Source organism: Vicugna pacos, chromosome 11, assembly GCF_048564905.1.
Source record: "Vicugna pacos chromosome 11, VicPac4, whole genome shotgun sequence".
Lineage (NCBI taxonomy): Eukaryota > Metazoa > Chordata > Mammalia > Artiodactyla > Camelidae > Vicugna > Vicugna pacos.
Genome location: NC_132997.1, coordinates 72,917,731 through 72,930,883, shown reverse-complemented (window position 1 = coordinate 72,930,883; position 13,153 = coordinate 72,917,731). Strand labels below are relative to the sequence as shown.

The 13,153-nt window shown below is 48.2% G+C and overlaps 1 protein-coding gene across 22 annotated transcripts in view; it reads left to right on the top strand.

The window, feature by feature from the left end:
- Positions 1 to 13,153, top strand: part of SORBS1 (sorbin and SH3 domain containing 1) — a 208,518-nt gene that overhangs the window by 130,662 nt on the left and 64,703 nt on the right. For 13 of the 22 annotated variants that reach the window (XM_072971634.1, XM_072971626.1, XM_072971629.1 and 10 more), the window contains 3 exons: positions 646 to 675; positions 6,004 to 6,176; positions 7,670 to 7,733. In XM_072971634.1, coding sequence (XP_072827735.1) covers positions 646 to 675; positions 6,004 to 6,176; positions 7,670 to 7,733 — 267 coding nt within the window. Of the gene's footprint in view, positions 1 to 645; positions 676 to 6,003; positions 6,177 to 7,669; positions 7,734 to 9,972; positions 10,036 to 13,153 lie in introns of all 22 variants that reach the window. The other 9 variants (XM_072971619.1, XM_072971639.1, XM_072971637.1 and 6 more) reach the window with 1 other exon arrangement.

Genomic DNA, 13,153 nt, shown 5'->3' with positions numbered 1-13,153 from the left:
GGATGGTGGGAGACACATAGCCCTCCGGTGTCAAGGAGCAGCAGGGGCCTGGTGGTGAGAGCTGGAAAGAAACCTGGGGAACCCAGGTTCTAGGCACAGCTCTGATTTTCACTGTCATCTTGGGTAGTTTCTGCCCCCTCTCTGAGGTCTCCCAGCTAGTGCTGACCTACCTGCTAGGGTTACTGCAAAGATTGAAAGTGTTAACACATGAGAAAGCTCTTAAAACAATGTCTAGCATTTAGCAAGCTCTCAGGTGATAGCTGCCATGGTGATGATCACATATCCCTCCAAACATACCGAGACTGGGGTTGTATAAGGTCCTGCTCCCTTAATACCAGGGGAGTTGAGGGTCTGCTTCAGTGATCAGATCATCCTAAGACAAGATGTAAACAACCAGAAAACAGTGACAGTTCCCTGAATCCTGGTGCAAATCTAGGGGAAGAGGGACAGGAGACCCCGCACCCGAATGATGAAGCCGCATTAATATCCCTGTATTCAGCTGGACTGTGTAATATTTTAGTGTCTAAGCCCAGAGGACGGGAAGAACACAGCTTTGGGGACCCTAGTGAGTTATGCCAGGACTTCTTAGTCCTACTGCGTCTGTGGAAACCTCACTTACACTGTGTATTTTTTCTTTCATCACAGAACAGCAGAAGCGACTCAGTAGCCTTTCAGGTAGGTGAGAAGTATTTATTTACACATGAACACCTGTTCCTGCTAAAGCCATCTTCTGGTCCCCACCTGATGTGTTTGGTCAGTGGGAAGTCTTGTGAGCTCCTCTGATGTGCTGGGAGCTCTACTTATTCCTGGGCTGCAAGGATGATGAAAATGGGTGTGGTTCCTGCCTCCCCGGAGCTTGCAGGCTGGTGGGGGCAGACCAGTGGCACAGACTAGAAAATGTGTCCCGTGGGACTGTGACAGGTGCCTTGCTGGGTAAGAACAGGCTGTTCTGAATGAGAAGAACAAGGAGCTCTGCTTTGGATGGAGTGCTCCTGGCCAGCCCCAGTGAAGGCCCCACCTTCCTATTGCTTCTGTCTCTTCAAGTGCAGGTCCGAGGCTCAGAAAGGTGGGCACGTTCTCTCATTTTTGGGTGACAAGCCCAAATGCCAGTGGTGGACCTGGGATGGTGGGCCTAGGTGTGAGAGCTTCCAGACCAGCCGTGCCTGGAAGAGGGCGGGAGAGCACTGCTTCCTGGACTCGATCAGGCACCAGAGTCTTCTGGTCAAAACCTGATTCCCAGGCCACAGCCCCAGAGACTCAGGTTCAGGGATATAGGTGAGAAGCTGCATTTCTGACCAGCTCCCCGGTGATTCTGATGCTCCCCTTTGCATTGACCACATTAGAGCGGCAAGTTTCCTCCACCTCAAGCCGACGATGGTGGAGAGTGGCTGCAAATATAATCAGATATCCAAGCTCACGCCCTGATAAAGTGTGCAGGATTGGGACAGCGCTGGGTGGGGAGGAAACGAACAGGCTGGCCTGGGTGATGGGGAAAGCTAGGAATGGGAATGTTTGGCCATTTCCTTCTGGCTTTCTGTAGCCAGAATCCTGGTTCTCGCACTTACTAATGCTGAGACCTTAGGACTGATGATTTACTCTATGGATCCCTTTTTTTTATCTGCCCAAGGCAGGAGTGCCTCCTAGGTCCTGCTTGTAAACAGCTTAGCACTGAGCACTGGCACTCCTAAGAGCTTGGTAGATGTGAGTTACCACTGTCAGTTGATGCCTCCGTTGGTTCGCTTGTCATTTTACTGGGTGTCTACTCTGCCAGGCACCGAGCCAGGCTCTGGGGCTGTATCAGGGAACTGTGCTGCTTTCAAGGAGCTTATGGTGTTGTATCATGGCCTGTAACCTTGTTCTGGTAGTGGACTTGTTTGGAGAATCTAAGGAAGGAAGTAGATTCATTCTTAGAAAAAGCCACATGTGTGCAAACATATGGCACATGGAAGATTTGCAGACACTCGTGAGCTCTGGGGTTAAGAACCTCTGATCTGGTGGTAGTAAAGCCACCATTTTTCCGAGCAGCTCCTCCATGATGTCTGTGTTCTTTAACCCCCGCTGCTGTCCTTGTGATCCAAGGAGAGCCGGGGTGGAGGACATGGGGTTCTCACAGCCTCTCAGCTGTATCAGGACTTGGCCGCAGGACCAGGACAGCCTGTGGTTGAGCTCAAGGTGCCCTTCGCTGCCCCTCCTGGAGCTGCCACACTCCAGCCCACTTCACTCCCTGGCCCCAGCCCAGGCTGCTGAGAACTGGGTGGCTCTGAAAAGTAGCCCCTGCGGGCGCCTGCCTGCCTTTGGGAGTTTGAAAAGGCATCAACTCAAGTTAGGGGGCCCAGAGTTTGGTCAGGGTTCTTCCTTCTTATACTCGCTGTTGATCCCTGGTTCAGTGACTTCACTTCTCCAAGCCAGTTTCCTCGTGTGGGAAATGGGCCTGGTAACCCTCTGCCCTGCCGCAAAGAGGCGCCGTAGGGGTCCTGCACGACGGGAAGTGGGGTGTGCTTTGCACACTGGAAGGTGCTGTGTGCGTGTCAGAGCTGCTCCATCACGCTGGCAGGCTCAGGCCGCCTTCTCTGCTCTAACATAAGCCCAGTGCTTCCACCCTTATTTTAGGACAGATCCACTAATGGTGTTTGATACAGTGAGACATAAAGTAGGTGCTCCCTAAATGTAGGTTTGTTTAAAAAGAAAAAGCACCGTCTTGTTCAGAAGCTCCTGAAGGAGAGAGGGCTGGCGGGGCTGGTGCTCCAGTCTGTGCCCTGGAGGAAGTGAAAGAGGCCTTGCCCATCACACTGGCGATGTGGGACCAGGACCACCGGCCTCCCTCCCCTTACCAGATTTTGTCTTGACCTCTGTGAGGCTTCATGCTCACTGAGATTCCTCCAGGGATGAGACCCACATGGGATTTGGCCTCATGAAGCTCCTGGTCCCCTTGGGTGGACAGACAGGAAAACAGGATAAAGGCTGGAACAGAGGGGCCAGCATAGGTGTAGAGAGCCCGCCCCTCACTTCCCCCTAGGGCAGTGTAAGCGTGACTGCTGTCCTCAGTCACAAAGCTTTGGGTGTGAAGAAAAGAGACACTTTCCCACCTCCCACAAACACAGATGCCCCGTCCAGGTTGTCAGCAGCATCCTTTATTTAGTGGCCCTTTCCAGGACCTTCCTGTTTAAAGCACAGTGTAAAACCAGCAGGAACTGTTCCAGGATGTCCTGTGAGGATCAGTATTTGCCTAGTGAGAAATAACAGCAAGGCTTCATTGTAACCCAGTGTCAAAGGATGGCCCTGTCACCTGCGGGGTACAATGAAGTGTTACTTTGGTTTTCTGCTATATAAAGAAACATTTTTTCTTTAGAGGTTGCAATTCAGCCTTCTGTATTTTGAAATCCACTCAGTCATGAATCACATGATTACAGGCTTCTAAATTAAAATAATTCAGGGCTAATTTTTGTAGCTCAAAAGGACTCTGGCAGCTTGGGAACAAATCCATGGACTGTCAGCCTGAGTTTGCAGTTAAGTGATTGTTGCTAGAGCCACCTGCCCTAACAATTTCTTACAAATTACTCTGGGTCTGGAAACGCAGAGATTGGCATATCTGTGATCTTCCTCTTAAGAGATGACGGTACAGAGTGAGGACTGTGAGCCACTCTCAACACCTGGTCAGGTGGCTTGAGATCAGCCTCACCTGCTGCTGCTTGATCACGCGTAGGCAAAGCCTTTCCCGTGGGAGAAGGATGCTCAGCAGAGCTCTATTAAGGGCAGGCTCTGGTAACTCAAAATCCCCCCACCCTTCCCGGTTTCCTGCCAAATCTTTGACCTCCTGTTGGAATTTCCTGGGAGCCTGAGAACTCATCCCATAAAACCAGTCTGCTCTTAACATCCTTTAAAGCTTATGGCGATGCTGTCACATGCTGATACATCAAACTAGTGAATAAAACAGAAAAGAAGCAGACTCACAGATAAAGAGAACATAAAAATAAAAGATAGGGACTCCGCCTTTTTGCCCCCTAACCTTTCGGCCTCTCTGGTTACCATCTGATACACTCCTTATTTCTGTGCTGACCTCCCCCACTACTTACTGCCCACTTCTTCTCACAGACTCATCCCTTCCCCTGCAATCTGGCGTCTACCCTCAGTCCCCTCCTGAAATTTGCTCCCTTGGAGCAATCCTGTGACTCTTTTTTTTTTTTTTTTTTTTTTTTTGCCTAAGGTAATGCCGCCTCCCCTGCTTCAGTTTCTTTTTTTTCTTTTCCTTTTTTTCTGACGCATTTAACATCCCACTTCTTGGAACTCTGTCCTCACCGGATTCTGGATTCAGTGACACCTCGCTGGTGCCTCTCCGGTTCATTTTCTATCCCTGTGAGGACTCCTGCCAACTTCTGGGAATCCTTTTTTGCTTTTCAGCCCATTACCGTGACATTCCTCTGTGTCAGATCGGCCCTTGGCTTTACTCTCACCTCCTCCTTGACTCCTTCCACCTCCTTGCCTTGGGCCATCACTTTTGTGCTAATGGCCATCACTTTTGTGCTAATGCCCACCTGCCGGGGCCTCTCACCTAGGCTCCCCTCCCCCCTCCCATGGTTCTTCTAGGGTCTCTGGGGGCATTTCAGTGTGAATGTCTCGCTGTCTTTGCAGAATTACCCTAAGCAGGGTGACCACGTCTCGTAGCCTTTCCTGCCTCCTCTCTTTGGATCAGACCAGGCTCCCAGCCTCAAAACCTTAGTTCCCTCTTTGAGGGAGGCCAGACAGGATGTGGTTCAGAGAGGACCGCCAGAGTCAGGTGGACGCTCTGCCAAATCCCAGCCTGTCCATGTGCTGGCTGTGTGATCTCAGGCAGCGCACTTTAACTTCTGCGCCTCGATCCCCTTAACTTTTTTTTTAAGTAGAGTTTAAAAACTATGATAATAGTTTCTTCCTCATCAAGTTATTGGGAGGACGAGCTGAGACGCTGTATGTGAAGAACTTAGTGCCTGGCGCATAATAAGCTCAGTGTGGTTCAGAGGCCCCCTTGTATGAGCTTATGCTGGTCCCTCCGCCAGAAACACCCTTCACTTGCTGATCGCCTGGCTGACTTCTCTGAGAGGTGGGCCCTGAACCCCAGTTCCTCAGCTGAGGAGAACACAGACCCCTCTGTCAGCCCCGGTCACCTCCGTTCTCCCTGCTGGTTCTTTTGCTCCTTCTGCCCGCTAGACGGCAGCTCCTCAAAGGCCGGGCTCGGAAGGGTTCACCCCCGTGTCCCCAGCACGTGTAAATGCATAGCACCTGGGCGGTGCTTGGGAAATGCTTCCCATATATAAATGACGTGCCTTGGAATAACAGAAGATACGAAGTAATTTTATAATCTGTGGACTGCACGTGGTGTATGAGCGCACTGTAGCTTCCGCTCCTGAATCAGGTGAGCTCTGATGTGCTCTTAGCAGTTTACAGCTTTGTGAGCACTTCGGCATATGTTATCTTGCTGGGTCCTCACACCATCACTGGGAGCTGGCCAGTGAAGTGTTACCCCCAATTTTGGATGAGAAAACAGAGGCACGGAAAAGTTACATGACTTCCCCAAGATGAAACAAGGACTTTCAAGTAGTGTTTGGCCGCCTTCTTGTGGTTTACCTGCTCCCCGACTTTGCGGAACAGTCAGAACCACTTGGACGTCTGGGGCACCGAGCACAGACCTCTGTAGGGCACCTCCCACACTGTCCACACGGTTTTTTAGAAGGGCCGATGGTAGGTGTTTTAGATTTTACAGATCGTACAGTTTCTGTCACAGCTGCTCAGCTCTACCATTGTAGCTCGAAAGCAGCTACAAATAGTGCATAAATGAGCAGTGTGGTTGTGTTCTAATAAAACTTTATTTACAAAAACTAGGGCCGGGCCATCATTTGCTGACCCTGCTCTAAGCACAGTTCCTTCCAGTTGAGAACTGGCAGGCACACTTTTAGCTGGATTGTCTGTGGGGGATTTGCTTTGGAGCCACCAGAAGAGCTTTAGCTAACAATCGCTTTTCTTTTCCAGATCCTGTCTCGGAAAGAAGAGTGGGGGAGCAGGACGTGGCACCGACTCAGGAAAAGCCTAGCTCCCTGGGCAGGGCTCCTGAGAGGAAGGCAAAGGATGACAGCAGGCGGGCGGCTAAGAGCGCTCAGGACCTGAGCGATGTGTCCATGGATGAAGTGGGCATCCCCCTCCGGGTACGAATCTCGACCTGGCAATGCTTCTTGGGCTTCATCTTAAGCTGGTGACAGGTGTACACCCTGAGTCCATGGGAGCCCCTCCGTGGGTAGCAGAGACCTCGTGCAGAGGGTCCTCACCACCGTCTGCCCTCCAAGCAGCTAGGGCCCCACAGAGCCTCCAAGAGCTGGGCGCCAGCCTCCAAGCCCACCGCAGTCCAGGAAACTGGATTCAGCCTGCAAGACCTCAGAACAGAGTTGGTCTCACGGCAGCCCTGCCCCAGCCCTCCCGACTGAACAGGCCTGCCAGCCTCCTGCAGGCCCTGGAATCCCAGGGAAGCCTGACTTTGAGACTGGATTAGGATGAATCCCATCCTTCTTCACGAGCCCAGAAGAACACTGGCTGCAGTGTTGCTCTGTGATTTCCCTTTAGCAAAGGACAGGTTTTTATGTCCCTTTTGGGGGAGGCTGATAGAAATAGCAGTGGGCTAAACCTCAAAAGGGCAGTTGTCTGATCCTAAGGGATGATAAGTATTATAATAATGATGATAAGTAGAAGGAATTATTACTAATAATGATCGCAGCTATTATAATAATGATGATAAGTAGAAGGAATTATTACTAATAATGATCGCAGCAACCCTTGCTGATGCGTTCTCATTTAAACGTCATTCGCCCTACAAGGATGAGGAATAGATGAGGAAACGGGGACTTGGGAGGGATTACTTGCCCAGGATTGCACAACGTGTGGGTGATGGAGCAGTCTGTCAGACTCCCAGACCCTTTCCTCTAGCCCTCGTGTGGGGCAGCCCTCTCACTCACCTTCTCATCAGCTCTCTGACCTTAGTCCATTCACTTGGACTTTGTAAGTCACATTTTCTCATCTGTAAAATGGGAGTGAAAAATATCTGATCTAACTACGTATTGGTGCCCTACCTTGTTTTATGTTTATATTTAAAAAAAAAAAAAAGCCCAGCTTTGCGGTTAAGATAAAAAAAACTCTCTGGCATTGAATGGGTTACGTTTTAACGTATGCGTTCTAAATCTGGCCCCTGCGAGGGGCTTAGATACACCTCTACAGAATAACCTGAAATGGGTGAGGATGTGGCCTGATGAGCAAGTGTTCTTTGTCTGTTAGGTTTCTAGGAGCCTTTACTTCAGTTTAGTCATCTATATATGGAGAGAGATTCTCTCTAAAAATGAAAACTTTAAAAATTATCTAAGAATGGACACACTCCAGGTGGATCCTTGTCCAGTGTTTTAAAAACATGCATCCTTTTGGCCAAATATGACTCTACAGATTCGGGTCTGAATCCCTTGGTTTGCCTGTTCTTTCTCAAAAGTTTTGCATTTAAAAGAAAAGGCTTAAATGTAGGATCACAAAGATGCATAGAGCTCCGTGAGGTTTGACTTGATGTGCTGTCACTTCTCATTCTGAGTTTTGTAATCACAGAAGTTCTGAAATATGCCAAGATTTCCATTTTATCTTATTCTTTGTCTTTGTTTTTCTTCAGAACACTGAGAGATCAAAAGACTGGTACAAGACCATGTTTAAACAGATCCACAAACTGAACAGAGGTACTGATTTTCATTTATAGAAGCTGTACTGTGCCTGTGTGTTGAGTACTGTGGTGAGGACCTAAACTCACTTGGCTAGGATGCCGGAAGATGGGGCCCTGCAGCTTGACCTCACTAGGCACTGGCCTGCCTAAGCCCAGCCATACGCCTTCAGAGCAGAGAGGGATGGGAGTACCTGGGCACCTGCCTCACGTGTGGGAGTTGAGATCAGCTCCCAGGTCCTCTGTCCCAGATGTTGGGGATGCAGCAGGCTGGGCCCAGCACTCTGCCGGCGCTCTGCAGCATCTACCCGCCGGGATGCGAGCAGCTTCGACTCCCACCTGCTTCTGGCTTTAGGTACAGCTCCCAGTGTCAGCCCATGACTGCCTTGTAGGCAGAGCGAGTTGAGAAGGCGTGAGCTGAGAGTTAAGAACTGTCCTTATCTGGATCCAGTCCCCCAAATACTCATGTGACCTTGGGCCAAGCATGTACCTCTGTCTGTGTTTGTCCCTCTTCCCTTCTCTGAGGGATGTTGTAGGGTCCAAATGAGAGCAAATTCTGCCTTGTGAAGTAGGCTGCAAGGTGCCCCTGTATGGCAGTGTTAATATGAAAGATAATCTTCCCCAGCTGGGAGCCAGCACTCGTTAGTAGCCCTGAGAGCCAGTGGAGAGCTGACACACCAAAGCCCGCTCAAGCTGGGAGAGCAGTGCTTCCAAATCGGGGGCCCACTGGGCTGTCAGCAGGGGACCCAGCATGGTGGGAGAACCCCACGCCAGTGCTCGGGCAAGTTGCGACTTCAACAGCTCCCATCTGCCTGTGCTGCCAGTCAGCTGATGGGCAGAGATGCAGCTGCACTGTGGGAAGGGTACCACTCCTCCTGCGGGCAGAGCATCCTGTCCTTCCATGTGGCCAAATCCAGTCTGGCCGCCTGGCACAGATGACACATGAAGGCAAAGGAAAAGTGTCCTGTCCTGGTCAGTGTTGGCTTAAGCCACAGATAACCAGTCTCTGATTAGCTGTGGATGCCAGCAAACATCACTGTTAATTAGCTCCTGCAGTGTTCAGAATGCACCTGGAGGTGTCCCTCTTCAAACTGATTCTAAATATTGAGATGCTCAGTATTTAGTGTTTCTGAGCAAAGTAAATTTACTGTTTGGGGATTAGATGAGCTCAGTCACGTGGTGGTGGTAAATGCTGGGTCTCTGATCAGATGGTATCAGTTCCACTGGTCACTTCCTAAAACCAATGTTCATTTCCTCCAGCAATTTGTGTCTCTCGCCTTTAGACCCAGCGTTGGTTGAGATGCAGGTGCATATTTGCAAAATATGTAACTGCCCCTCATGCAGCATTGGACCTCTCATATGTTGTAGCTGTTAACTCAACCTAAGTTACAGATTCAAAGTAAAACTGCCTCCCTGATGGTAGGCAGAGGTATTTGAAAAGTTAAGAATCTACTTATTTGCCCTGATTCTAATGTCTACAGCACAAGCTTTGATTTTTAAAAAATCAGTTTACGATCGTGTTTTCTTTGCACACGATTTGTTATATACTTAATATTTTTTGCCTCTGAAAGGTGAAAACTTGAAGCTTTGTGCTGAATGCCTCTAGTTTACTGGAGATTCAGTGTATGAAATTCTTTGTCTGAGGGGGAATAAAATGATACCGTCTCTTTAGACGTGTCTCAGTAACTCAGGCAAAAGGACTGGATTTTTCAAAGCAGTTTGAATTTCTCTCATATCATGGTGAAGCTTAGTATGTTCCAGAATTCAAGGAGCCTGACTTGTGTGTGGATTCCTATTGGTTCATGCTCTCCGTTTGTGTCTTCCTCTATTCTCTCTCCCAAACCTGCTCCTCTGCCTAGACACTCCTGAAGAAAACCCTTATTTCCCTACGTACAAATTCCCTGAACTTCCTGAAATCCAGCAAAATTCTGAAGGTACCATAAACTTAGACGGTGTATCCGTTGTCCTAGCCTTAAATTACTCATAGTGCCATTATAGGAATAAGATTTGGCTTTTAGATTTTTGTTTTTATAGTCATTTTTGGTTGCTGGGTGTTTTATTTCACTCATTTGCATGATGTGCCGTGTTAAAATAACTGAAGTCCTTTCTAATTCATTAATCTTTTTAAGTGTGATGCCGTGTGCTTTAATAACACTAAAATAGGTAATCAGCCATTTGAAAGAGTCAGTTGGAGACTTGTCAGTTCCTCCACTTCATGGTGGATAGTTTCAAAATTCCATTGCTTTTCTCTGCTACAGAGGACAATCCTTACACTCCTACCTACCAGTTTCCTGCATCTACTCCTAGTCCTAAATCTGAAGGTAATTGAAGGAAAATCATGTGCCTCTTTGTGCCGGTGCTGCTACTTTGGGGTTTTCACCGTGGGGTTTCTCCTGGTGGCTGAGAGCTGTCTCCCCATCGTTTGCTTCCCTCTAACCTCGTGTTTTGTGGTGTCCTCCTGCTCCTCGCTGACTGTGTAACTGGAGTCTATCCAGATGATAATTTAGTCCCAGTCCCTTGGAGTTGACGTGATTAATGGGGAAACCAGTGTGGCTTAGTTATAATGCTTTGCACATGTGGGGCTCTGGGGAAAACTGCCTGTACCCAGCTACCCAGGGCTTTGTGTTTGGGGTGGTCACATGAGGATGGTGGCTGGGCAGTGACTCAGGGAAGCTGAGTCATTGTGGCTGATGGGCAAGAGGTAGACATGCCAGCATCAACAGGAGAAAAATTACCTGGTTCTTATACATGCAACTAACTCTCCACAAGGCCCTTCTTGTCATGGGTTAATCTCCAGGTGTATCTCCTTGGTAGAGAATTCCTGAAGAGGTATCCAGGCATAGGATTCAGTCATGGTGGGAGATGATATCCCTTGAAAATAAGGGGTTTAGCCAAGCTAGAAACGATTTCATGAACAAGCTGGCTAGGAATTTGGACCTGCTCAGGGAGGGTGGCCACACTTATATTCTTTTCTGGGTTAAAAAGTCTAGGTGTTGAAGAAGGCTCTAAAAGGTGAGTGAAGAGCAACATCCTGAGAACTGTTCGAGTCCCTGGGATTGTCTGATGCGTAGATGAGTGGCCCAGAAAGAGGCGAGCAGGGTGGGGGGCAGGGGAGTGAGTATGCAGGAGGCAATTCATTGAATGCTCTTCCAGGCTGAGATGGTGAGTGCTCTGAGCTTCAGTCATTCAAGAAATATTGAGTACTTGCGTCAAACACTGTCCTTGGAACTGAGGATGGAGCCATGAGAACGATGTGTCCTCTGTTCTCTGAAGTTCATGTCAGGCAGGGAATCAGACAAGGCTACTTCACTGTGCTACGTCCAGTATGGTGGCATTTGCAAGAGCATGTGTCCAGAAGGCTGCAGAAAACCTTGCTGGCACACAGTAGGTCCTCAGTACCTGTCTGGGGAATGTTGCTGAGTGAAGGCTTTGGACCGCAGAACCGGAGTTCTTTTCTCGGGGTGAAGCCCAGTGCTGCCCCCTCCCTGGTGCTTCTCTGTTCTAACCAGCTCAGCAACCAGCTCACCCAGCCCTTCTCATCATCGGTCGAGTTGTCCATTCAATCATTCACCAAACTTTGATCACTTAACATATATGACAGGCTGGGATGTGTTAGATACAGTTTTAGTTAAGATACCATATTCCATTTTTGGTCTCCCTGTGATGCCGGTCCGTGGTTTCCAGTCCTTTCATGGCTGAGGCCTATTTTGAATAAAAAAGTCTACCAAACAAACCCATACTTAAAAAATTAAAAGCTGACGATTTAATTTTGATCAGTGACCTCCTTACTTCCAGCAAGACTCTGTCTGGTGTGGAATAACCTAGTCTTTTTATCTTGGGGTCTGATTCCAGCCAAACACGTTGCTTAAAAAATAACTGATCTGGATGAGTGAGAAAACTTTTTTAGGGTAATTTTTAAAATATGATTTAACACTTTTTTTGGTGGGGGAGAGGAAGTAATTAGGTTATTTATTTATTTATTTATTTATTTATTTTTAATGACGTTACTGGAGATTGAACCCAGGACCTTGTGCATGCTAAGCACGTGCTCTACTACTGAGCTGTACCCTCCCCCGTAGGGTAATTTTGATTGAACGCAGTTTTTGATTTGTGCTTTATTTGGCTCTGAGAACCCACCCTACTCATACGGTAGGGTTCCTTTCTAGGGAAGATGACATGCACACAGCATGCCTGAAGGCATAGAATCCCGTAGGCCTGGGCAGAGGAGGGGCACCTGGAGGAGTCCTGTGGCACAGGACAGTAACTCCCATCGGACTGGAGGAATGCCTTAGGCTTGTCACAGGCTGCGCCAGCAGCGTCCAGTCAGCCGGGCTGTTGGTCTGAAGACAGGGTTCATCTTCCGGCCTCACACCCAGAGCTGCCGTGTGTGTCATCAGCTGCCACACCTAGCAACCCGGGCTGCTGCCGACGTCTGCTTCATGGTCCACGTCAAGTCAGGCCCAGGAGGCATGGGGGTTATTTTGCTTTGAGGCACAGACAGTAAGGGATGACATGATCACTTTTTGCCTACAATTCAGGAAGCAGACCTTACTCTTTTTATTTTTCAAAGACCAAAAAGGAAGAAATCATCTTAAAAGATAAAAAGGGGAAAAAATAGATTGGATATAAAAGATTCATAATAGCCAAGATGACTAGACTTCAGCTCAAGTTTCTAAGAAGTCTTCTTCCCTGGAGATTTTTTAAAAATAGTGTGGGTTCCATCTCGCCCCCGCGCCTGCCTGGATGACAGATCTAGACGTAGACCACAGATGTGTTCAGTTAGATGAAGGCTTTTTACTAACGAATGAGATGTTTGAACTAGATCACTTTAAAGAATCATTATTTTCATTTTACTTTTTTAAAGCAATAAGAGATTCTCTGGCTTGTGGTTCTGATGTCTGTGAGTTCCGGCCGGGCCTCCTCAGCCCTGTCCTTGGTACTGCACACCCACCTGAACATGGGAAAGATTTCTTTCTTTCAAAGAAAGGTGTTAAAGACAGATTAGCGGACTCTGCCCATAGGTTTTAATTAGCTTTAAAAAATAGACAGCTTTGCTGAGAAATGTGAGCTCTCATTCTGGAGCCTGCTCCCCGGAGGGGAGGGGAGGGGACTGTTGTTGCTGCTGGGTTTTTGTTTTATTTTTTTTGGACTCAGAATTTAAACTGGAATTATTTGCACTAAACCTATCAAAACCTAGCTTAAAGGCTGCTGCCTCTGTCAAAGTCCTAGTTGATAATGAGTATAAAAGAGACATTTCTAAGTGTCTCAAAGCTGATTCTCCAAGTAGTGAAGGACTATGTGAAAGTTTGCTTAAGTCAGTTTAGCAACCTTCCCCACCCACCACCACAGCTACAGCGAAAAAGTAAACTTCTGGCCAGACTTTCAAGAGAGAAATAGAATTATCATCTTTTTTTTTAATTGAAGTATAGTTTACTTGTA